This window comes from Crocuta crocuta, unplaced genomic scaffold (genome assembly GCF_008692635.1).
Source record: "Crocuta crocuta isolate KB4526 unplaced genomic scaffold, BGI_CrCroc_1.0 scaffold41, whole genome shotgun sequence".
NCBI lineage: Eukaryota > Metazoa > Chordata > Mammalia > Carnivora > Hyaenidae > Crocuta > Crocuta crocuta.
In genome coordinates, this window is record NW_027529428.1 from 15985914 (window position 1) to 16011818 (window position 25905).

Consider the following 25905-nt stretch of genomic DNA (forward strand, 5'->3'; position numbering starts at 1 on the left):
AGGTGCTTTGGGCCTTAGGTCCCAGAGAAGTCCCGTTGTTACTGACCCCACCCCTTTTCCGTGACACTTCTTTGTCCCCAAGAGGGCTCCAGTGAAGCCACCAGGAACCCGTCCAACAAAGACTGTTTAAAAATGTGGGCTCTTGTGCCTGTTTTTTGGAGAACCAGGTGGGGTTTGTGGAGAAGCTGAGACTGTCTGCAGATGCAGGCACTGAAAAAATAACCCTTCGTCTCGCTGTCCCTTTCTCCCTCCTGTTGGGAGGGCAGGATCTCACCCTCATGGCTGGTCGGGTGGCCGGTGTCCCCAGTATTCGGTCTTTTCCTTAATCATTATGCATTCGTTGCCGACCCTCCCGCTCCCCGGCGACATAACAAAGCCAGGATTTTTGTCTCTAGGACAGTTGAACAATCTCTTCACTCCCATTTCCTTACAGCCCTTCTCTCTTGTTTATCTGTGCACTTAAGACAGATGAGTCTATCAGAAACTGCTGAATTCATTTACATAAATTACATGAACAGAGACCGCTGTGTGTACCAACAAAATGGCAGTTAAGTTGCTCCCTGCCGACTTCCAAGAGGCACAGAACCACCTCTATTTCAAGGGTGCCTTTGCGGTGCAGCCACAGTGGTCATTTGTGAGCTTCGTGATGGTGGCAGAGCCTCGAAGGAGTGACATTTATGCCTGGCGTCATGGGATACCAGCTCTTTCTTAAACCTCTCTGCTGAAGGCTTGCAGAACCAAACAGCTGAAGGAAGGGGATTCAACAGAAATCTCACTCCTGCACTAGCTCTCAAGTGACTGTTGATTTTGGAACAACCATATATTTCTTGATGCTTATTGAAGTCAGGGTGACTACAGTTATCCAAGTAGTGAGGTGTTTCTCCCTGGTTAAAAATAACGAATAAACAAATAGAAACAGAATGATTGCTAGGATCCCTACAGAGTCTATCTGTTAAAGCAGCATCTCCAAATAAAACCGGTACTTCCGGGGCACCTGGGTGGCTGAGTCGGTTAAGCATCTGACTTCAGCTCAGGTCATGATCTCACAGTCTGGGGTTCGAGCCCCATGTCGGGCTCTGTGCTAACAGCTCAGAGCCTGGAGCCTGCTTCACATTCTGTGTCTCCCTCGCTCTCTCTCTCTGACCCTCCCCACTCATGCTCTGTCTCTCTCAAAAATAAACATTAAAAAAAAAAACCCTATACCTTCTTTCCCATTACTGCTCTGTTAATCTGTCCTTTACTATGAGAGAGAACATTCTGACATCACTGAGTGGTGGCTCTGGGAATCAGGGTTTGGATTTCATGGTCTCACTTTTGCTTCCTAAGCCTCATGGGAGGTACTGTCAAAATATGTAACCAAGAGAGGTGACAGAGGCAAAACCCTTTGGTGGCACTCCATAAGCCAAAGTCACATATTCCCATGGTTTAAACTCAGGTGCTTGAAAAATTCTTATTTGTCTGGTCTTTTTCTTCCCTCCAACGTGCAGTATAAAACCAAGCGTGAAGAAGTGAGTACCCCCAGTGAGCCCGCGATGAACGTGACGCAGCCATCTGTCACAGCCATCATGACAGCTGCCATTTCCAAGGTACCTTGTTGCCCCCCCTTCCCCGCTAGGAAGGGGCTGAGTCACAAGCAAGCAGGAGACAGAAATACAGTTGGTCCTCATTACCTGCAACGTCATCTACTCGCTAAAACGTGTTTGCAGATCCCGAATCAACACTATGCTCTCACTTGCAGACACACACAGCGGTGAAAAGTTTAAGTCGCCCATGGCACACATGCCCCTCCGGCTGGACAAGGCTAAGCCCTGCCTCCTCCTCCTCTTGTATTTTTTTTAAGTAGGCTCCACGCCCACTGTGGGGCTTGAACTCACAACCCTGAAATCAAGAGTCACATCCTCTACCAACGGAGCCATCCAGGCTCCCCAAGCTGTGCCTTCTTGTTTCAGCTCTTATTGTAAATAAGTGTCCTTTTAGTAGCATGTTTATGCCACACTCTTCATGTTTCTGTGCTTTTTTATGGTGATTTTACTGTGTAAAACGTCCCCCAATTATAATGCTGGTGTTGTCTGTGGTTCTCAGGGCAGGACGGCTGTAGTGTCCAGTGTGGAAAATATACGTCTATTAGATCAGCTTCGTTCAGGCTGAGTGTGTCGGTTGGGAGTTCAGTGTTAATCACTCAGTAATACACATCAAATATTTTTGAACAGAAACACACCTAAAGCAGGGTCATATGCTGGGTTATTTGATGAAAATGTTGTGGACCCTGGTCCCCCAGAACCTGACCCCGTATTTCCCCTGGGCACAGGGATTCAGCATTTGCTAACTCTGTTGGTGGCTGGCCGCCCTGTAAAACGTAACCAGCAAGCGTTGTGAGAAGCGGCTGGGCCGCGCAAGGAGAGGACGAGCCCCGTTGGCTCTGTGATGGCCGCCGCTCCGTTGAATTGAGGTGGGCACCTCTTGCTCTAGAGTTGCAAGACCACCTCAGTATGGAATGCGGGCCTCCTTGCTTCTCTGAAACTCTCTGCCCAGACGTGGTTCAGGGTCCGGAGTTTTTCGCTCGGGACGGGCCAGGTGGAACAGGCCCTGTACGTCACGCAGCGCAGCTCGGAGGGGCTGGAGCCGCCCTCCAGGACGGAGGGCATCGGCACTCCTGCAGCGGGCACACCGGTGCCGCCAGGGACAGAGGAATGCCATCCCCTCGTCCATAAAATCCACGGGCTTTGAGAGCTGCTGGCCTTTCGGCCTTGGAGACAAGACTGTGTGGGCCTCGAGCAGCCCATCTGTCGTCCTAGAGAACGTCTCTGCTGAAGGTTCTCTGCCTCCACACAGAAGGGAACGATTTAGGGAAAACTAAATGTTTGGTAGACTTAGGAGTTCAAATTCGATGGAACCCCGGTTGGCTCCGTGGCCCATCACGGCTGGGCTCCCCGCCGGTTTCCCGGCTCCCTTCCCAGTGGCCTTTCCTCTTTCCCCTCCAGACCCGCCTCAGGTACTCCCCATTCCTGCCTGCCCACGTGGCTCCGCACACGCCCCTAAAGCACTCCACAGGAGCCAGGCCCTGCCGGGCAGTGGGGGGACAGTGGAACAAAGACGGACGTGGCCTGTGCCCGCCTGTGACGACTGAGGAGTACTGCCGTAGGGAAGAACAGGGTACTTGCTCGGGCGCATTCAGCGCGGAGGCTTCAATTAGTTTGAGTAGGAATTCTCCAGGCAGGGCGCAGCGGCCTGGGGCCTGAGGACTTTGGCCTCTGCTCACACCGCGTTTCTGGTATTGGCCTTCATCTCCTGGCTGCCCCTACTTACCCGTCAGGCTTAGCTTTCTCTAACCCCCAGTCAGTCTCCGCATGAGGCCTGTAACTTGTGGCTTCGCCGTGCAGTTCATTACACACCATCTTGCTATCACTGGTTTGCTCTTCTCACAGTTAATCTTGTCTCGCCAGCTGTATTTTAAGACTTCTGTGTCACCAGAGCAGTCAGCACACGCTGGCCACTCAGTAAATAGGAGTTTGAGCGTAAAAAATGGTTGGCGCCCCGGTAACGTATCAGCCATGTAAACCTGGCTTGCAGCACTGGGCCATGTTATCTCCCCATGAAATCTCCATAAAATCTCCTGCTACACCACTCAGCGGAGGTGGTGCCTCAGCGTATCTCGTGCTGTTATTACTCAGCGTAAGGTAACGAAATGGTTCAGAGTAGCTGCTATTTGGTTAATATTTATCTCTCTACTATCCTGGTCACCCAGGACCAGAGGCAGTGAAGAATGCTCCTGTATTTTACTATCAGGATGCAACAGAAAGTCCAGTGTCCTAAAAATGTTCACCCTGGCAAATATTTTGCAGCTCCTGCATGATTAATTCCTGTTTTTCACACAGACTCCAAATGTAGCTAGTAGTTAAGATAACCCTGAAAAGCACCTCGAATCCACAGTTCTTACTAAAACTGTAAGACATCCCAGAATAAGCCATCTTCAAAAGAAATCTTCAAGGTTGGATTTTTTGAGAGGGAACAAGAAAAAAAAACCACTTTAAAGTTGGTGGAGGCATTAAAAACTTGATACATCATAGGTGGTTTGAGGTTTTGTTGTTTGTTTTTTGGTCCGCGGGTACGGTGGCCTCAGACTGGTGGATTATTAGTTTTGTAGGTGTGGCTGTTGGATCTTCCCATTTCGGGGCCTCTGCTGCCAACAGTATTATAACCATGAACCCATACATGTTCTTGGTTCTGATCCACAGAACAAAACGAAGGAATACAAAATCGTCGGCACGTATTCGGACGGCATCAACGTCCTGGGCTTGATCGTCTTCTGCCTCGTCTTCGGACTTGTCATTGGGAAAATGGGCGAAAAAGGACAGATTCTGGTGGATTTCTTCAATGCTCTGAGCGATGCAACCATGAAAATCGTCCAGATCATTATGTGGTGAGCAGATGCCCGTTTGTGCCAGCCTGCCTCTCCTGACAGTTGTCCCCTCAAAATGGGAGTAAAGAAGCCCAGGAAGAGCAAACACAGAGTAGGAAGACACGGGAGGATTCAGTGATTGTGCGTATTCCTTAGGAGTTCGTTCACTGGCAGGAATCTGGGTTTTAGCTGTTGTCTTTTCTACCAAAGCCCTTGTCATTTTATACCCAGCCAGCATTTGTCTAAGAAATCACTTTTTTAATGTTTTTTTAAACATTTATTTATTATTGAGAGACAGAGAGCATGAGCATGGGAGGGGCAGAGAGAGAGACACACAGAATCACCCTCCAGGCTCTGAGCTGTCATTACAGATCCCGACATGGGGCTCAAACCCACAAACCATGAGATCATGACCTAAGCTGCAGTTGGACGCTTAACCGACTGAGTCACCGAGGTGCCCTGAAATAACTTTTTTTTTTTAAATGTATTTATTTTGAGAGAGAGGGGGGTGGGGAAGGGGGCTAGAGTAGAGAGAGAATCTCAAGCAGGCTCCATGCTGTCAGCACAGAGCCCCACATGGGGCTCAAACTCAAGAACCGTGAGATCATGACCTGAGCTGAAATTAAGTCAGATGCTTAACTGACTGAGCCACCCAGGCACCCCTCTAAGAAATAATTCTTAAATTAAGGATTTGAGGGGCACCTGGGTGGCTCAGTCAGTTAAGCGCCCCACTTCAGCTCAGGTCATGATCTCACAGTTTGTAGGTTCAAGCCCCACATTGTGTTCTGTGCTGACAGCTCAGAGCCTGGAGCCTGCTTCAGACTCTGTGTCTCCCTCTCTCTGACCCTGCCCCCCTCATGCTCTGTCTCTCTCTCTCTCTCTCTCAAGAATAAATAAACATTGGGATGAGCACTGGGTGTTATATAGAAACCAACTTGACAATAAACTATGAAAGAAAAAAATTTTCTTTTATTAAAGATTTGAAAGGGTTATTTGCACATCACAACACAAGGTATTCCCTTGTTAGGCCCAGCGCATGAGTGATATTCAAAATTCTTGCAGCTGGTAATGCACGGGCCCTGATACATCCAGGTGAAAACTACACATGGGTGAGCAGACTGGTGGCGCCACCCTGCCCCCAGAGATGCCAAAAAGCCCGCCTTCTCTAGGTGACCCTGCCCCACGTGTATAGAGTCGGTTCAACATTATGTACTCTAGAATGTAGGCAGTGACGGTGACTCAAAGGGTTTGGTGACTTCAGCCGCTTCCTACCGCTGAACCTCACCTTCACCACCTGTGAAACAGGATAATAAAGATCTGCCCCTAGAGCTGGGAGAAGTACATTAAGGGAAATGATGCACGTTAGATACTTAACCCAACACAAGGCACGTCAGGAGGGCTGCACACACAGGGCTCTGTGACCACTTCCACCGCTAATTGTATTGCTCTGTGGCGGACACCACCGCCTGGGGAACAAGATGACTGAGGCTAGGAAGAGCACAGGGGCCACATACGGAGGGTCAAGCAAGATGAGCTCTGCCGAAGTGACCATCAGCAGTAGATGCGCGTCCTGGGAGCGAGGTGTGGGATATGAACCCGTTTGCCTGCGCGTTCTCGCCCAGTCTGCCCATCTAGGGTAGCTCAGGTGGATCTGAGATGTGCTAACGCCTGGCGCCTGTGGTCCACCAGGGCCCGAGGCTGCAACGTTGGCTTTCCTGTGCAGCAGGCACGCCCTTCAGCCGAGCACACGTGCCCTGGCTCGCGCCCTCCCCGGCGATCCCACCTCGAGAAGCCACCAGATAACGGAGGCTGTTTGTTGTGCTTGCTTTCCAGTTACATGCCGCTTGGCATCTTGTTCCTGATTGCCGGCAAGATCATAGAAGTGGAAGACTGGGAGATATTCCGCAAGCTGGGCCTTTACATGGCCACCGTCCTGAGCGGGTACGGCAGACTCCGGAGAGGAGGCAGCAACCTCTGGGCCGGCGGATTGCCACCGAGAAGCTGCCTTTCAGCTAAGACGGGCTTCACCCGCGCAGGGAAATACGGGGTTCAGAGATGAGCGAGCAGGGGGAGGAGGGCAGCCTGTGACCAGCTGCACTGGAGGAGGGTCCCACTGCCCTAATTGCCGGATGCCGGCAGGAGTGCCTGACCGCGGTTCGTTGCTGCCTTTACTAGTTGTGTTAAAATCATTTTTTAGAGTGAGCAAACCCCAACTGGTAGCCTCTCCTGGCATTTGCTTCAAGGATGGAAACTCACCAGACTAGTAGGAATAGCCCACAGGTTCCCCAACCCCAAGAAAGAAATTAGGCAGTGTCTGGGTGAAAAAGATTTGAGCCAGTCCGAGCGGACAGCTGGGTGGTCCCGGCCCTGCAGGCAGGGCCTGAACCAGGGCCGCAGCCTGCATCGCCCAAGGGTCAGGGAGCATGCTGGGAAACTCATCCAGCGGGGAGGTACGGTGTAAGAGCTGGAAGGCAGCAGGGGACAGGTCGTTTGCATATTTACTGCAGCCCAGTCTTGGCTCCTTAAGGGGAGGTGCGGTGGATAAGTTAGGCATGGTGGCCCCAGATACCAAGCAGGGGCAGCATTCGTCACAGGTATTAAGAAACATGGACCAAGGGAATGAGTAGATACCATCATTTGACTCCCACAGGTCAGTGGCCCCCAGACACCCAACATGAGCAGCGAGCTCACCCGTTGGAACTCAGGTGCACTGGGGAGTTCAGCTGTGTTTACCACAAGTACAGCCGTGCCAGGCAGCAGCCGGGGCTCCTCCAGTGTGGGGGCCACTGTCAAATCCCAGGGTCCCGGTGGGGAAGAACCAGGGCCGTCTACCCTTCTCAAGGCCAGGGCCTATGTCCAAGCAGTCATTTCCTAACACAGTTCTGCTGATTTCTCTTCTCTTGCCCTACCTTGGTTTCTAGAGGAAAACTCAGCTTCTCATAGCTCTTGGCCACAGGCTCTATGTGAAGACCGTCAAGATGAACCTTCAGGATCTGTGTTTACAACGATCCTTTCTTATTGTTTCAGCTTTGAATAACTGATGACATCTGCTGGCTTGGTCTCATTTTTTTAAGCCCCCTGTTTTGGGTAATCTGTGTTTCTCTGTGTGAAACGAGGAATAGTTTTGGAAGGCAAGACTAACCAAGAAAAGAGGGTGGGTCAGTCCTGAAGTGTGACTGGAGGAGAGCAGGGACTTCCTCCTTACCACCCCCTGCCTGGCCTCTTAGATGGTGGGCACCATCCAGCAGGACAGCAGTGTGGTCCAGGGAACGGAGGGGCTGGGTGCTGATAGGGGCGTATGGTAGAGGTTTGTGCAGAGCCACAGACCTACCAAGGAGGAAGGGGTCTGCCCAACCTGGGAGGGTGAAGGAAGGCTTCTTGGAGGGGGAGGACCTTTTGCTGAGTCTTAGAGGAGGGGTAAGAATTCAGCAGCAGCAGGTGACGACATTTTAGCACCTGTTGCACAAGTAGCATGCACAAGGCCTGGCGGCATGATGTGAGTGTTCTGTGAGCTCTGAAATGTGGATTCAGTACTGGCTTCCCCACGGACTCTGACAAGATACTTCATTTTTCTAAGTGAGTCTCCGCATCCCCATTGGTGGAATGGAGACACCTGTCCCTGCCCGCCCTCTCATTTTCTTTTGGGTCATAATGAAAATCAAATGATAGATCATGAGTAAAACAGCTGTTTGGAAAAAAGGATTAATCGGAGGAGGGGTGTCATCTATGAACGTGCTTTTTCTCCATCTTGTTTCCAGGCTGGCGATCCACTCCATTGTCATTCTCCCGCTGATTTATTTCATAGTCGTACGGAAGAACCCTTTCCGGTTCGCCATGGGAATGGCCCAGGCTCTTCTGACGGCTCTCATGATCTCTTCCAGGTAAATGCAGGAGGGGTGTCTGGAAGAAGTCTCTGTCAGCTCTTACTGGCTGTGGCTGAGAGCCGTGGCTAGCTTTAACTCCAGGAGGGACCTCTGTATTCCCCCCCACACCCCCCGCCATGTCGCCCTGCTGGATATTTCCTCGCCGTGGCCTGCAGCCCAGAAAGGGGTTGTGGTGGGCCCTATAGAATGGGGGACACGGCGCCCCCTCACTCCTGGACCTGCAGGCTGCCAGCATGCTTTGGGCTCTTGGTTTAGTTTGGGGAATAGAAGCATCTCTCCAGGCAAGGATTGAGCGCTGGAGTAAGTTCCTTTCTCTTTTTTAATTTTTTTTAATGTTTATTTTTGAGAGAGACAGGAAGAGAGACAGAGTGTGAATCGGGGAGGGGCAGAGAGACAGGGAGACACAGAAGCTGAAGCAGGCTCCCGGCTCCGAGCTGTCCGCACAGAGCCCGACGCAGGGCCTGAACCCATGAGCCGTGAGATCAGGACCTGGGCCAAAGTGGGACGGTCAACCGGCTGAGCCCCCAGGCACCCCCGCTTCCTTTGTCGCCCAGTTCGGCCACACTGCCCGTCACTTTCCGCTGTGCCGAAGAGAAGAACCGGGTGGACAAGAGGATCACGAGGTTTGTGCTGCCCGTCGGCGCCACCATCAACATGGACGGGACTGCGCTCTACGAGGCAGTGGCGGCCGTGTTTATCGCACAGTTGAATGACCTGGACTTGGGCATCGGGCAGATCATCACCATCAGGTAGGGCGTGAGGCCACACTCATTTTCATTTCTTTTACTGGAATTGTGCCAAATGAAACGCCTCGGAAGGGAGCTCACAAATGGTCCACTGGTGGATTGACTTTTTTGGTCTAAAGCCCCTTCCCAAGATCTAAACACAACTTTGTTGCCAGAAGTGGAATTACGGTGTGTAAGATTTCTGCTTCGGGGTCTGAATACCCAGAGGTATCACTGTGTTCAGTTCAGTGCATCTGCTAGGTGCTAGGCACACAGTAGGTGCCAAGGATTCAAGATGGAATAAGGGCCAGGCCCTGCTTTAAGGGAGGCCCCAGTAGGCGGGGGGTACAAATACCTAAATAAATGCTGAGTGGTGTGATACAGGCTATAAGTGGAGGTGTGAGAGGAGGCTTCCCGGAAGAGGACAAAGTTTAGCTAAGTCTTAGGAGAGGAGTAAGAATTTAGTAGGAGAGGAAGGAACCTAAGAGCACTTGGGATAAAAGGACAAGCACGTACAAGGGTTAGTGATGCAACCATGGCCTCGTTACAGAGGTCAGATTATCGGATGCAGCTGCATAACGAGTACAGCCTGGAGAACATAGAGAAACGAGCGGACAGGGATCATCTCATGAAAGGCTTTGTAAGAGGCACTCATGGAGGGGTTAGATGATCTTTCATAATATGGACAGATGTGCATTTTTAAAAGGTAACTTGGCAATATGGCGGGTGGACGGGATGGGGACAGGAGCAGAAGCTAGGAGATTACTGCAGAAATCCAACTAAGGAATTACAAGGCCTCCATCAAGGCACTGGGGGTGGAGGAGGCCTTCCAAATTTCAAGAGGCGTCAGCTGGATTCAGAGTGAGGGACAGGGAAGGTTAAGGTGACCTCCAGGGTTGGTAGATGGTTCTGGACTAATGAATGGTGCTCACCAGAACAAGTACTAGTGGAAGAGAAGCATTGGTGGGAAGATAAAGAGCTCACGCTGTTGATCACGTTGAATTTGAAATGCCTTTAAGACATCCAGGTAGAACTCTGTGGTGAAAAATGTGTTCTTGACTGCAGGTAAGGAAGTAGGACTCATCAGCAAGAGGTGGTCACCACGTACACGGGTCCCGATTGAGTCACTCATCTGTGTTTGAGTCTCAGCTTCACCATGATTAGCTGTGACTTTGGCCAAGTTATTCTAAGCTTCTGTTTCCTCACCTATAAAATAAGGATAGTAATAGTACCTACATTTTATGCAAGTGGTGGTAATTAAGTCTGTGCATACAAAATGCTTAGAATGCTGTATACATAGTGAGCCCTCAGGAGATGTTGAGAATGTTAGGACAGCATTACACAGGGAGGGTTTGTGCAGAAAAGAAAAAGACTAAGGACTAAGCCCAGGAAATCCTTGTATGAGAGGCAGGCAGAAAGGGGAGAACCAGGAGGGAGACCAAGAAGGAACAGAAAGGTAGGACAAGAGCCACAAAAACATCATGGCCCGGAAACCTAGAGAAGAGACACTTCCAAGGATGACATGTTCAACGGAGTCCAATACTGCAGAGGATGCTACTCAAGTGAAGACTGAAATTGTCTGCCCAAGTAGATGCTGAACATTGCCACTCCTGAATCTTTCCATAGTTAGTTCTCCAGAACAACACTGTTGAAGATGGTAGCCACAGACACAGAAGGTTCCATCATTATAAAAATAAGTTCCACCATTATGGGAAATTCTGCTGGACCTCACAGCATGGAAGGAATGGATTGGGTTGAAAGTTAATCCGGAGACTTCTGTTTAGTACAGAGTGGAAGTTTGTGGAAGTTTACCACTAAACCAGATCCCTAGGCCTCCGCCAGGTTGACTCTGAGCTTTCCAAGTTAACTTAACTGTTGCAACCCTAGCACGTGGCACAGGCATAAACTCCAGGCATAAAGTAAGTTCCAACAGTGTTCTAATACAGTATATATATTTTTTAATTTTTTTTATTTTTAAGAGAAAGACACAGAGTGTGAGCAAGGGAGGGGCAGAGAGAGAGGGAGACACAGAATCAGAAGCAGGCTCCAGGCTCTGAGCTATCAGCACAGAGACTGATGCAGGGCTCAAACCCATTAACTACGCGATCATGACCTGGACCTGTGGAACCCAATCTGCACTGGACTGACTTCCAATGAGTGGTTGCAATGTGGCGCCCATTCTTATGGGTATTTGCCACTTTGTGATAAAGTCCACACACCCCCAATCTTAACTTTCCTAGATTTTTCTAACCCTTTTTTTTTTTTAACCTGACTGCTAGAGAAATACACTCTGGGCCTAGAGGCTAACTAATTCCTATCAAACCCCGTCCCTCTGCTCTAGTGTTGTGTGTGGGTTTTTCTATACCCAATGTGGGGCTTGAATTCACGACCCCCCGAGATCAAGAGTCCCACTCTCCACTGACTGAGCCAGCCGGGTGCTCCCTGTATTCCTCAGTCAAAACTGCCAATAAGTAACTGCTGGCCCATAGCCAACAACCACAGCTGTGAAGCCCAGAGTAATCACTGACCTAAAATTTGAAACCCTCTCTGGCTCTGCCTAGGACAGAATGAAATAATAAAACGTGATTTTTCCCTTGACAAGTTACAGTTGTGGCTCACGTGACTGATGGTTAGAGAGACCCCATAGTTCATCACTTTCCGTGGTCCTTTCGGGCTGGACATCAAAGAAACATAGGCACCGTCCACCCAATAAAAACCCTTTTGTGGTTTTATCATAGTATTCACTAATCAGAGGTTACAACTGATTGAAGATGGGGTAAATATTCTTACAATTGAAGATAATTACTGGATTTGGGGTCTCCAAATAGCTTAGAGGAGAAAAGGAGGCATATTGGCAATTTTTTTAAAAATTATTTTAGAGAGAGGAAGGAGGCAGACAGAAGAGAGAATCCCAAGCAGGCTCCACACTCAGCATGGAGCCCAGTCCCACAAACCTGGGATCATGACCTGAGCTGGGAAACCAAGAGTTGGACACTCAACTGACTGAGCCGCCCAGGCTCCCCAGAGAAGGTATCAGTTTCTAAGCATCCACTGTGTCCTGGTGCCTTACTGGACGCCCTCCCTATATTACTCCATTTAATCTTCGTGGAGCCTGCGAGGGAGACATAATCTCCCTGTCCTCCAGGCAAGAGCTGAGATCCAGAGGGAAGTTGCCTAAGGACATGCTGTTACTGAAAACAGCAGAGGCAGGTCTTTTTGTTGTTGTTTTTTAATTTTTTTTAAATTTTTTTAATGTATGTTTATTTTTGAAAGAGAGACAGAGCATGAGCAAGGGAGGGACAGGAGAGAGGGAGACAGAGAATCCGAAGCAGGCTCCAGACTCAGCTGTCAGCACAGAGCTCAACATGGGGCTTGAACTCATAAACCATGAGATGCTGAACTAAGCCAAAGTCAGACGCTTAAATGACTGAGCCACCAGGCACCCCTAATGTTTATTTGGGGGGGTGGATGAGCAAGGGGGAAGGGCAGAGTGCGGGGGTGAAGAATCTCAAGCAGGCTCTAAACTGTCAGCACAGAGCTCAAAGTGGAGCTCAAACCCATAAGCCAGAAGATCGTGACCTGAGCCGAAGTCAGATGCTCAACTGACTGAGCCACCAGGTTCCCCAGAGCCATGTCTTCCTGACGCTAAAATGCGTGCTGGATTCAGTTCACACCCCAGGCCTAGCCTGCCTAGAGACCTGAGCTAAGTGCCGGTCCAAATCCTAGATCAATGCTAGAAAAGTACTTTCGNCTGGACGCCCTCCCTATATTACTCCATTTAATCTTCGTGGAGCCTGCGAGGGAGACATAATCTCCCTGTCCTCCAGGCAAGAGCTGAGATCCAGAGGGAAGTTGCCTAAGGACATGCTGTTACTGAAAACAGCAGAGGCAGGTCTTTTTGTTGTTGTTTTTTAATTTTTTTTTAATTTTTTTAATGTATGTTTATTTTTGAAAGAGAGACAGAGCATGAGCAAGGGAGGGACAGGAGAGAGGGAGACAGAGAATCCGAAGCAGGCTCCAGACTCAGCTGTCAGCACAGAGCTCAACATGGGGCTTGAACTCATAAACCATGAGATGCTGAACTAAGCCAAAGTCAGACGCTTAAATGACTGAGCCACCAGGCACCCCTAATGTTTATTTGGGGGGGTGGATGAGCAAGGGGGAAGGGCAGAGTGCGGGGGTGAAGAATCTCAAGCAGGCTCTAAACTGTCAGCACAGAGCTCAAAGTGGAGCTCAAACCCATAAGCCAGAAGATCGTGACCTGAGCCGAAGTCAGATGCTCAACTGACTGAGCCACCAGGTTCCCCAGAGCCATGTCTTCCTGACGCTAAAATGCGTGCTGGATTCAGTTCACNTAAAGTGGAGCTCAAACCCATAAGCCAGAAGATCGTGACCTGAGCCACCAGGTTCCCCAGAGCCAGGTCTTCCTGACACTAAAATGCGTGCTGGATTCAGTTCACACCCCAGGCCTAGCCTGCCTAGAGACCTGAGCTAAGTGCCGGTCCAAATCCTAGATCAATGCTAGAAAAGTACTTTCGGATGATGATTACTGTGTGTTCTTCTGTGAAAACCCTCTGAACTCAAAGTAGAATNAGGTTCCCCAGAGCCATGTCTTCCTGACGCTAAAATGCGTGCTGGATTCAGTTCACACCCCAGGCCTAGCCTGCCTAGAGACCTGAGCTAAGTGCCGGTCCAAATCCTAGATCAATGCTAGAAAAGTACTTTCGAATGATGATTACTGTGTGTTCTTCTGTGAAAACCCTCTGAACTCAAAGTAGAATATGTTCAAGCAGAAGGAATAAGTTTTTATTATTTTTCCCCCATTTGGAGATGTATAGTTCCCAGTCTCAGACCAAAGCCAAGTCAAATGGCTGAAGTTTAGGAAGCTAGCTCAAGGCTCAAGGACAGAGTTTTTGACAAGATAGATTTTGAGTTTTGAGCCCAGCCACAGGCTACAGGGATGTGGTAAACCATGATGTGTTGGGACTTCCAAAAAGGATCAATGGGTATGGGCACAAATCACTTCTGGTAAAGAAAACCCACTGATGTATTCAGTTTAAAATTTTTCAACTAGTATTGACATAAACTTAGGTTCTCCAAAGAGTACTTAAGTCAGAAAAGATGTAAAGGATGATGTACGCCTGAAACTTATAAAGGAATTGGGACCGCCCCAGAAATCTCTAATTTACTGTAAATTGGTGGCCACAGCCACTGGAAGAAAGCACACTTGTCAAAGAATGCTGGCCTGTGTTTGACCTTACCCTCGAACGCCATCTACAGCACATCACTGGGCAGGTGAATGAGTCATGGAGTCAGCTCCATAAGAATTCTGAGGCTTTTTACTGCACGGATTGAAGAGGCAGAGAGGAGAATATGTGAATTAGAAGATACAGTTATAGAAAGAGAGAGAGAAACTGATCCAGGAGCACTAAAGGAGAATTTGAGAACTGAGTGACGCAATCAAATGGACCAATATCCCTATCATAGGAATTCCAGAAGAAGAAGAAGAAGAGAGAGAAAGGGGCTGCAGGGGTACCTAAACAAATCATAGCTGAGAACTTCTCCAATCTGGGGAAAGAAACAGACATTGAAATCCAAGAGGCACAGAGAACTCCCCTCAGACATAACTTGAATCGATCTTCTGCACAACATATCATAGTGAAACTGGCAAAATATAAGGGTAAAGATAGAATTCTGAAAGCAGCTAGGGATAAATGGGCCTTAACATACAAAGGTAGACACCTAAGGGTAGTAGCAGACCTATCTACTGAAACTTGGCAGGCCAGAAAGGAATGGCAGGAAATCTTCAATGTGATGAACAGGAAAAATAGGCAGCCAAGAATCCTTTATCCAGCAAGCCCGTCATTCAGAATAGGAGAGATAAAGGTTTTCCCAAACAAAAATTGAAGGAATTCATCTCCACTAAACCAGTCCTATTAGAGATCCTAAGGGGGACTCTATGAGGGAATTGTTGCAAGGAACACAAAGTACCAGAGACACCACTACAAGTATGAATCCTACAGAGAAGACAATGACTCTAAACCCGTATTTTTCAGTAGTAACCCTGAATGTAAATGGGCTAAAATCAATCAAAAGACATAGGGTAGCAGAATAGATTAAAAAAAAAAAATACAAGACCCATCTATTTGCTGTCTATGAGAAATTCATTTTAGACCTGAGAACACCTTCCGATTGAAAGTGAGGGGATGGAGAAATATCTATCATGCTACTGGAAGTCAAAAGAAAGCTGGAGTAGCCATAGTTCTATCAAACAAACTAAGACTTTAAAGTAAAGGCAGTAACGAGAAATGAAGAAGTGCATTATATAATAATTACAGGATCTATCCATCAAGAAGAGCTAACAATTATAATGTCTACACACTGAATCAGGAGAACCCAAATACATAAAACAATCACAAACAGAAACAATATTATTGTTAAGAATGTGTTAATTGCACGGGACTTTAATACTCCACTTACAGCAATGGATAGATCAACTAGACAGAAAATCACTAAAGAAACAGTGGGTCTCAACGACACATTAGCCAGATGGACTTGACGGATGTATTTAGAACTCTGCATCCCAGAGCTATGGAATTTACTTTTTTCTCGAGTGCACATGGTACATTCTCCAAAAATGATCACATACTGAGTCACAAAGCAGCCCTCAATAAATATAAAAGAATTGAGATCATACCATGCATGCTTTCAGATCACAATATTATGAAACTTGAAATCAACCACAGGAAAAAGTCTGGAAAACCCCCAAAAGCATATACAACAATCCAAACTCTTTGGGATGCAGCAGAGGCAGTCCTAAGAGGAAAATACATTGCAATCCAGGCCTCTCTCAAGAAACTAAAAAAGCCCAAATACAAATTCTAACAGCACACAGAAAGGAGCTAGAAGCAAGAAGCTAGAAGCTAGAAGCAGTGCAGCAAGAACACCCCAAACCCAGAAGAAGAGAAATAATAAAGAACAGGGCAGAAATAAACAATATAGAATCCAAAAAACACAGTTGAACAGATCAATAAAACCAAGAGTTGGTTTTTTGAAAAAATAAAATTGATAAACCTCTAGCCAGGCTTTTCAAAAAGAAAAGAGAGAGCACCCAAATAGATAAAACCATGAATGAAAATGGATTTATTAAAACCAACCCCTCAGAAATACAAGCAATTATCAGGGAATACTATGAAAAATTACATGCCAACAAACTGGACAACCTAGAAGAAATGGACAAATTCCTAAACACACACACACACTACCAAAACTCACACGGGAAGAGAGAGAAAATCTGAACAGACCCATAACTAGGGAAGAAATTGAATCAGTTATCAAAAATCTCCCAACAAATAAAAGCCCTGGGCCATATGGCTTCCCTGGGGAATTCTACCAGACATTGAAAACGAGTTAATACCCATTCTTTTCTAGCTGTTCCAAAAAATAGAAATGAAAGGAAATCTTCTGGACTCATTCTACGAAACCAGAATCACTTTGATTCCCAAACCAGACAGAGATCCAGCAAAAAAAGAGAACTACAGGCCAATATCCTTGATGAATACAGATGCAAAAATCCTTAACAAGATACTTGCAAATTGAATTCAACAGCACATAAAAAGAATTATCCATCATGATCAAGTGGGACTCATTCCTGGGTTGCAGGTCTGGTTCAATATTCATAAATCAATGTGATACATCACATTAACAAAAGAAAAGGTATTTACCATATGATCCTGTCGATACATGCAGAAAAAGCATTTGACAAAATATAGCATCCTTTCTTAATTAAAAAAAAAAACCTGCAAGAAAGGATAGAAGGAACTTACTTAAACATCATAAAAGCCATTTATGAAAAGCCCACAGCTAACATCATCCTCAATGGGGAAAAAAACTGAGAGCTTTCCCCCTGAGATCAGGAACACGACAGGGATGTACTCTCACCACTGCTGTTTAACATAGCGCTGGAAGTCCTAGCATCAGCAATCAGACAGCAAAAGGAAATAAAAAGCATCAGATTGGCAAAGATGAAGTCAAACTTTCACTTTTTGCAGACAACAAGATACTCTACATGGAAAACCCAACAGACTCCAGAAGACTGCTGGAACTGATCCATGAATTCACCAAAGTCGCAGAGTATAAAATCAACATACAGGAATCAGTTGCATTTTTATACACCAATAATGAAGCAACAGAAAAAGAATCAAGAAACTGATCCCCCCCCCAAAAAAAAAAAACTGATCCCATCACAACTGCACCAAAAATGATAAAATACCTAGGAATAAACCTAACCAAAAATGTAGAAGATCTGTATGCTGAAAACCATAGAAAACTTATGAAGAAAATTGAAGACACAAAGAAATGGAAAAATACTCCATGCTCATGGATCGGAAGAATAAATATAGTTAAAATGTCTTACTACCCAAAGCAGTCTACACATTCAATGCAGTCCCAATCAAAATTGCACCAGCATTCTTCTTAAAGCTAGAACAAACAATCCTAAAATTTGTATAGAACCACAAAAGACCCCGAATAGCCAAAGTAATATTGAAGAAGAAAACCAAAATGGGAGGCATCACCATCCCAGACTTTAGCCTCTACTAGAAAGCTGTCATCATCAAGACAATATGGTATTGGCACAAAAATAGGCACATAGACCAATTGAATAAAATAAGAGAACCCAGAATTGGAATCACAAATGTATGGCCAATTCATCTTTGACAAAGCAGGAAAGTATCCAATGGAGAAAAGACAGCCTCTTTAACAGATGGTGCTGGGAGAACTGGATGGCAACATGCAAAAGAATGAAACTAGACCACTTTCTTAACATCATACACAAAAATAAACTCAGAATGGATGAAGGACCTGAATGTGAGACAGGAAACCATCAAAACCCTAGAGGAGAAAGCAGGAAACAACCTCCTTGACCTCAACCGCAGCAATTTCTTACTCTACACATCTCCAAAAGCAAAGGAATCAAAAGCAAAAATGAACTATTGGGACCTCATCAAGATTAAAAGCTTCTGCACAGCAAAGGAAACAATCAGGAAAACTAATGGGCAACCAACAGAATGGGAAAAGATAGTTGCAAATGACATATCAGATAAAGGGCTAATATCCAGAATCTGTAAGTAACTCACCCAACTTCACACCCAAAAAAAACAATCCAGTGAAGAAGTGGGCAGAAGACTTGAACAGACACTTCTCCAGAGAGGACATCCAGATGGCCAACAGACACATGGAACGATGCTCAGCATCCCTCCTCATCAGGAAAATACAAGTCAAAACCACACTGAGATACCACCTCATGCCAGTCAGAGTGGCTACAATAAATCAAGAGACTCTAGATGCTGGCGAGGATGTGGAGAAACGGGCACCCTCCTCCACTGCTGGTGGAAATGTAAACTGGTGCAGCCCCTCTGGAAAACAGTGTGGAGGTTCCTCAAAAACTTAACACTAGAACTCACCTATGACCCAGCAGTAGCACTGCTAAGACTTTACCCAAGGGATACAGGAGTGCTGGGGCATAGGGTGTTTGGCACCCCTCACAGAGATGAGGCTGCCTCATGTACCCCAATGTTCATAGCAGCACCTTCAACAGTAGCCAAATCATGGAAAGAGCCTAAATGTCCATCAGCTGACAAATGGATCAAGAAAATATGGTTCATCTATACAATGGAATACTACATGGCAATGAGAAAGAATGAAATCTGGCCATGTGTAGCAACATGGATGGAACTCGAGGGTGTCATGGTGAGTGAAATAAGTCAGGCAGAGAAAGGCATATGATAGGTTTTCACTCATAGGTGGAACAGGAGAAACTTAACAGAGGACCGTGGGGGAGGGGAAGGGGGAAAATAGTTAAGGAGAGGGAGGGAGGCAAACCATAAGAGACTTAAAAACTGAAAACTGAGGATTGATGGGGAGTGGGGGAGAGGGGAAAAACAGTGATGGGCATTGAGGAGGGCACTTGTGATGAGCACTGGATGTTATATGGAAACCAACTTGACAATAAACTGTAATTTAAAAAAAAGAATAAACTATAATTTAAAAAAAAAAAAGAAAGAGACACAGAATCTGAAGCAGGCTCCAGGCTCTGAGCTGTCAGCACAGAGCCCAATGCGGGGCTCAAATTTGTGAACTATGAGATCATGACCTGAGCTGAAGTTGGACCCTTAACCAACTGAACCACCCAGATGCCCCAGGGATTCTTCTAGTTTAAATAGACTGTTTCTACATCTTCCCCCATTCAACCCAGTGGCCTCCTTGGACTAAGGATGAGAACATGGGTCCAGAAAGTACAGTGGGTGTCCCCTCAAGCTCATTCAAATTTAGGGGCTTTTCAGGGTATGGTTTCCTCCAAAAACAATCAGATTTAAATAAGGATGCTATTGCTGATGAAAAACCACACCTTCCAAAGAAAGGAACCCCTAGCACCACATTTTACCTACCCAAGAGGGATCTTTTTAGAATTTTTTTTTTAATTTGAGAGAGAAGGAGAGCATACATGCAGAGGAGGGGCAGAGTTGGGGAGAGGGAGAGAATCTTAAGCAGGCTCCATGCTCACCACAGAGCCGGACTCAGGGCTTGATCCCGTGACCCTGGGATCATGACCTGAACTGAAATCAAGTCAGACACTCAACCAACTGAGCCATTCAACCCCAAGAGGGGTCTTTTTATTTATTTTTACATTTTTTTGTTTATTTTGAGACAGAGAGAGCACAAGGTGGGGGTTACCAAGCAGGCTCCACGTCATCAGTGCAGACCCTGACACGGGACTCAAACTCATGAAACTGTGAGATCGAGCCAAAACCAAGCGTTGAACCTTAACCAGCTGAGCCACCCAGGCTCCCCATAAGAGGGATCTTTTTAAATATGTTGTAAGGAAGTTCACTTGGCTGCCTCTCCTGGTTCCAGAACCGTCTTCCTTTTGCAGCAAGTGCATCCCCTGGCCAAAAGGAGCAGTCAGGAGTAAACACTTGTATCTTGACAGGAAGCATTGCTGGCTCTCAGTTCAGTGCCCTAATGGGCAGCTCCCAGAAGCCAGGGGCCTTGTGATGTCAGGAACGTGCATGGGGGCGCCTGGGTGGCTCAGTCGGTTAAGCGTCCGACTTCGGCTCAGGTCATGATCTCATGGTTTGTGGGTTTGAGCCCCATGTTGGGCTCTGTGCTGACAGCTCAGAGCCTGGAGCCTCCTTCAGATTCCGTGTCTCCCTCTCTCTCTGCCCCTCCCCTGCTCATGCTCTGTCTCTCAATAATATAAACATTAAAAAAAAAAAAATTTTAAGTGCATAAAACGTGCTTGACCCCTGCCTCGTTCCTTTGTCTTCCCCTGAAATACCCTTGCCATCCACCTGGACCGCCCTCCCTCTGCCCATCCTTTAAGGCAGCAGAAATCCCTGGCACATAGGAGATGCCACTTAAGGACGGGCTAGGTGACACATGGATGAGGAGAAAAAGCAAGCAGGCAGAGAGGTGACTGGCGCTTGTGGAAGGTGATGGATGCGTGGGCAGGTAGCTGATGCCTGCCCCCAGCACCCAGGTGGTCAAACGCCAGCCTTCCTCGTGAACAGCCCTCTTGCTCGTCTTCTGAGTGCTACTCAGCTCGTCTCCTCTTCCTTCTGTTAGAGCCACTTGCCGTATCTGCCCGTGGGAGGAGATAGACACCCCCTTGGTCCCCCCCCCGCTCCCTGACGAGGCTTCACTGCAGATCCTCACAGGCCAGTTTGGGGGAACACGGCAGCAACGGACATCGGGACTAACGGTTCCCGGCCAGGGACGGGCCCTGAAGGGAGAGCGGTGTCTGACTCCTTCTGCGCTCGTGTGTTCTGGCTGCAGCATCACGGCCACGGCGGCCAGCATTGGAGCCGCGGGGGTGCCGCAGGCCGGCCTGGTGACCATGGTGATCGTGCTGAGTGCCGTGGGCCTGCCCGCCGAGGATGTCACCCTGATCATCGCCGTCGACTGGCTCCTGTGAGTCGGGGTACACACGCTGCCTCTGGCGGCTGGGAGGGCGGGCCTCCAGCCCTGCACAAGCTGCACCCAGCCGTCACCTGTCCACGGGTCGCCGCTGCCTGATGAGCCATCTGTTGCTGCTTTCATTTCCCTCCGGCCAGGCCATCTGATAAAGCACTTAAAAATTAACTCCTCGTGACCTGAGGCAGTGATTTTCCAAGGCCAGGGACCTCCATCAGCCCCTGCTACACGGTCGTGCTCAGGAGGGGAGTGGGGCCTGGGAGGAGAGCAACGCAAGATGACAACCTGCAGGGGCTGCACCGAGCATTCCAAACCCTGTAGGCCACCGTCGCCTCCTCCGGCCCCGGGGGCCCCGGCGTGGGTTTAGGACCGCCTGGTTCGTAGTCAGCCCATCTTCCCGAGATCTTCAGCATCCGCAGGGGGCGGTGGCAGGAGCTCTGGGGTAAGATCAGCCCGAGTTTGCATCGCTGTTCAGTGTCTCAGCGGCTTTTTGACCTGGAAAAAAATCCCTTAGCTTCTCAGAGGCCCAGCCGCGTTATCGGTGAGATGGGAGAGGTCCTGTGCTCTTCGCCAGGTTGGTGCGGGGCCCGGGGGGGTGGTGCCAGCAGCGCGGCCGCAGCAGGGTCTGGCAGGCGGTATGTGCTCCGAAGATGGCGGGTTTGCCTAGGAGTAGAATGATACCGACAACTCGCACACATGCGTGCGTGCACACACACACACGACTGAGGAGCACAGCGGAAATTCTGGGCAAGGACGTGCCTTGTGTGACCCCCACGGTTCAGGCTGGAAGGAGCCTGGTCCCCGGCTTTATCTTGATACCCACCTAGTGCACTGGGTTCGCTCTGTCCCCGTCCCCTCAGGAGTGAGCAGAGCTCTACTTCGAGGCTTCACCCAGAACCACCCGGGGTTGGCGGGAGTCCGGTGCTCTGTGGTTTGCAAGCAGCAGCTGAGATGGCGAAGACACGGTCCTGTCCCGCAAGGCCCAGGCTCCTGCCCTGGGAAGGCGTGCCGTGGGGCCCCCCTGAGCCACTGGCTAGTTCCCCCAGGCCCAGCCCAGGTGGCCCCGCTCTTGCCAAGACCCCCCACCCCTCAGGCAATTGTCTTTCTGGTGACGGTGGGTTTTGTACCTCACTCCTTTGCCCGATTCTTCTGGAACTAGTGACCTGCACTTCCAAGATACCCAGAGAAGCCAAAGGTCCAGTCTGATCTGTAGGACACTAGCTGGTTCACACCAGGGTCTGGTTCAATCCATGGCCTTATTCTGAGTCACAGGAGGGCACCCAGATGGGCGGATGTCTGTCCCGTGGGTGCAGCTCACACAAGGCAGCGCTCTGGCATTCTGTCACCAGGGCGCCTTCCTGCCACTGAGTCCTCTCCATGCTGTCCAGGGGCTACTGCCGGCTGGGGGCCTCACAAGGAGAAAGCCGCTCCTCGGCTGACCTGTGACCGTGTCCCTGCTGGCTTCCTTCTAGAGGGACCCAGTGGGGCAGAGAAATGACCACACAGGGACCCACAAACGCACAGGAACACGTGGAGGCACACACATACACTCCCTCCCCCTTTGGCAGATACCCCACCCCTACAGGGGTCTCTCACCTGAGCCGAGACAGAGCCCAGGAATGTCCCAAGATGGAGGGGTTAGGAGTGAGCGGCTCGCTCAATTCTGACCCCGCCCCCAACTCCCCCAAAATATCTGTGAAGACTCTATTCACGTTTCTTTGGGAGGAGGGGAGGGAATTTGGGGAGACTGGTGCTGGACTTAAGAAGGTCATTGGGAGTTGCTGGGAACACACACCCCCGGGGACCTGTGTACTCATTCTGTACTTTTATGAGCCACCTTCTGCCTTAGACCTGTGAGGACAGAAGCCTCCGATCCAGCCACGAGTATGGGACCTTCCGCCTCTGCTTCATTCCCCACTGAACACTTCAGATCCCTTTCTCCCTCCGGTGGCAAATGGAAATGATATATGGGCCCCCTGTCTGACCCCTCCTCTCTTCCCCCCAGGGATCGGTTCAGGACCATGGTGAACGTCCTCGGTGATGCGTTCGGGACAGGCATTGTGGAGAAGCTCTCCAAGAAGGAACTGGAGCAGATGGATGTTTCCTCTGAAGTCAACATTGTGAACCCCTTCGCCTTGGAGTCCACAGTCCTGGATAACGAAGACCCAGACACCAAGAAGTCCTACGTCAACGGAGGCTTTGCGGTAGACAAGTCCGACACCATCTCATTCACCCAGACCTCCCAGTTCTAGGACCCCTGGCATCGTGGGACCTTGAATCCTGAAGGACCACGTCCTCAGAGTCCTCTCTTAGCAAATCCAAGCACTAAATAAGGAAAAGAAACACACTAATGGCTGATTGTACATTTGATTTGATATATAGACCTCCAGATTATTTTCTATATTGGACTCACAGCTTTTGCTCTCCGGGTTCTGGGATTTTGGAGGTGGGTAACGGGAAAGAAAACAGATTAAAAGGAAAGCTGCATTGTCTACAACGTAATATGAGAAACAAAGTTTGGAAGTATGTAGAGTAATAACTGTTAGATTAGGTCATGAATGTGGAAGAAAACTTGCTTTCTCATACACAATCCAGTGTTTTGGGTTTTTTTAAAAAAAGACTCATTAATTACAAATTTTTACTCGAGCTTTCTATTGGCATGGATTTCCTTTGACTTCTCACATTTTTATAGATTATAATGCCTATAAATACTACCACCGCTGCACCCCCCATTTAATGTGCCAAATTGTCCATTTTTAACTCATCTCCTGCCAATTTCAAAGAAACTGCTTTGAAAGAAAACAGACCAGCACAGTTCCGCAATAACAGTTTCCAGATGGGTGAGGGGTCTTGTAGGAAGCGAGAAGGGTCCTTTTTTCAAGGTACTGTATTTGAACACTGAACTATAACCCCAGTGCTGAGTATAGAGCTAGATATATATATGTATATATTTATTATTTTCATGTAAGTTGCCAGACAGAGATCAGAATCAAACTGTCAATGTGAAATAAAGAGCTCTCCTTGTACTTGAATAATAACTACGATTCCAATCCACATCTGCTTTGGGGCTTATCGGAACTCCTCTCTCAGAAGCATGAGAATGAAAAATCATCTTGTCCGTTCCACGGCTGCGTATCAGCCTCAAAGCAGACATGTATTATGGGGATACTCTGGTGCCCATTCATCTTCAGCTCCCAGGCTCCACGGCCGGGAGGGAATCCGTATCAGCTCTGTATGAGATTGTATCCAAACGTGTCACTCACGTAAGGCTGGATGTGTTTTTAATCCAACTGGAAGGCTTCGTTCTTCCAAGGTCAATTATACCCACTCAAAAAATGAGGGTACTTTGCCATTTCATACCCATCAGGACCCAAACCACAGTGGCAAACTGCCAGCCACGTTGTACTTTTAATATGGGTTTGATGGATCTAACAAGTCACATTGGCCAGAAGAGCACAGTCCCTACCCTGGATTCTCGCAGAGTAAGTCCATGAGTTGGTACACACAACACGAGACATTGGTATTCGTGGTTCAGGGAGGTTCTTCCATTGTGTGAAACTTGTCTCCTCCTGCAGGGAGGACTGTCCTAACTAGCAATCTAGTCACCTCGGCCCTGCTTATTAAACTCTACGTCCTGTCATTCTTCTTCTGATGTATGAAGATGGCCTCTTAAAAAGTCTACGCTTCGCCTCTCATCTTGTAAATAACGCTTAACAGAAAAAAACTTGTATTTACACTGAGATCCCAAATAATCCTGTTTCTGCAGAATTGAGTAGTCAGTTTAAGCCTGTGCTTTTCTGTTGAAGAAACCAGAAACTGTGCCAAAGATCGTGGACAAGTAAATAAATGCTCGATGTTGACCGCCTGTCCCCGAAACATACAAGAGAATGAACCTGGGTTGTCATGTAAACATCACAAATAGGGACTGGTGATTCCATGTGTATTTTAAGTTGCAAATACTGTAGTGTTCACTGGAGGTAAACCTAACTATCAACGCAACTATATTCATAATTTATCTCGGGTCTGAAAGGTCCTACCCCTCCCCCCCCACCCCCATCCTTGGCTCCGATTGGAGGCGCTGGAGTTGGCAGAGCTGTTGGCGAACTGCAGGTCATCCTAATTTTGGAGTGAGTTTGTAACCAGCCTCTTAACACACTGTGCTGTTAACTCATAAAAAAACAATGTTCCATTTCAGTCTCAATAAATACTTCCATCATTCTTTCTTCCCCGCCGCCTCTTTCTTCCTTGATCTCTTTTATCTCACTCAGGTGGGGTGTGGGAAGGCGGAGACAGGGTCACTTGATTCAGATCGTAAACGGATTACTGTTTTCAAGACTGTTTATGCTTGAGAATGAAAAAGTGGGGCTTGGGGAGAAGTAATCTATTCTTCATGTTAATCAGTGGGGATGATAAGGCTGAACTATGAAATACAGTGCCAGAAATTACAAAGAGTTCATCCATATTTTATGGCTGAGATGAAGGAGAAGGTACAAGCTGGCCAGAAATTACAGGGAGGCAGTCTTATCTCAATATGATGGCGACCTGGTTTCACTGAAGGACTGTCCCTGCCCTCAGAAGTGGGACTACAAATGCTGCATTCGGGAATGCCCTGCCCGAATCTGAGTCACCACAGGGTTCTGCTGGTGCCTTCACTAGTCAAACAGATGGACAACCCCCTAGGCCCTACTGAGGGAGGGCAGGGCCTCACAGAAATGTTTGTCATTTCCTGGCCAGACTCACTGAGAACTATCTCCTTCTCGAGGCAATGGCACAGAAACACCCAACACCACAATTACTTAGATTGGTTTGCAAGATTAAGTGCACCTGAGCAAGCCCCCCCCACCCCACCCCACCCCCNTTTATCTTGCCCACAGTCTACTCCTTTCCAGAGGAATGGTGTTATCGGCTCTAATAAATGACTATT

General features: G+C 48.1%; 1 protein-coding gene across 1 annotated transcript in view; it reads left to right on the forward strand.

The window, feature by feature from the left end:
- The window catches only part of SLC1A1 (solute carrier family 1 member 1), a 47425-nt gene extending 22218 nt beyond the window's left edge, over positions 1–25207 (forward strand). The window contains exons 5-11 of the mRNA XM_077759442.1: positions 1488–1586; positions 4236–4420; positions 6233–6340; positions 8158–8280; positions 8838–9032; positions 20844–20978; positions 22987–25207. Of these exons, the coding sequence (XP_077615568.1) occupies positions 1488–1586; positions 4236–4420; positions 6233–6340; positions 8158–8280; positions 8838–9032; positions 20844–20978; positions 22987–23233 (1092 nt within the window). The 3' untranslated portion in view covers positions 23234–25207. The remainder of the gene's footprint in view (positions 1–1487; positions 1587–4235; positions 4421–6232; positions 6341–8157; positions 8281–8837; positions 9033–20843; positions 20979–22986) is intronic.
- The last annotated feature ends 698 nt before the right edge of the window (positions 25208–25905 follow it).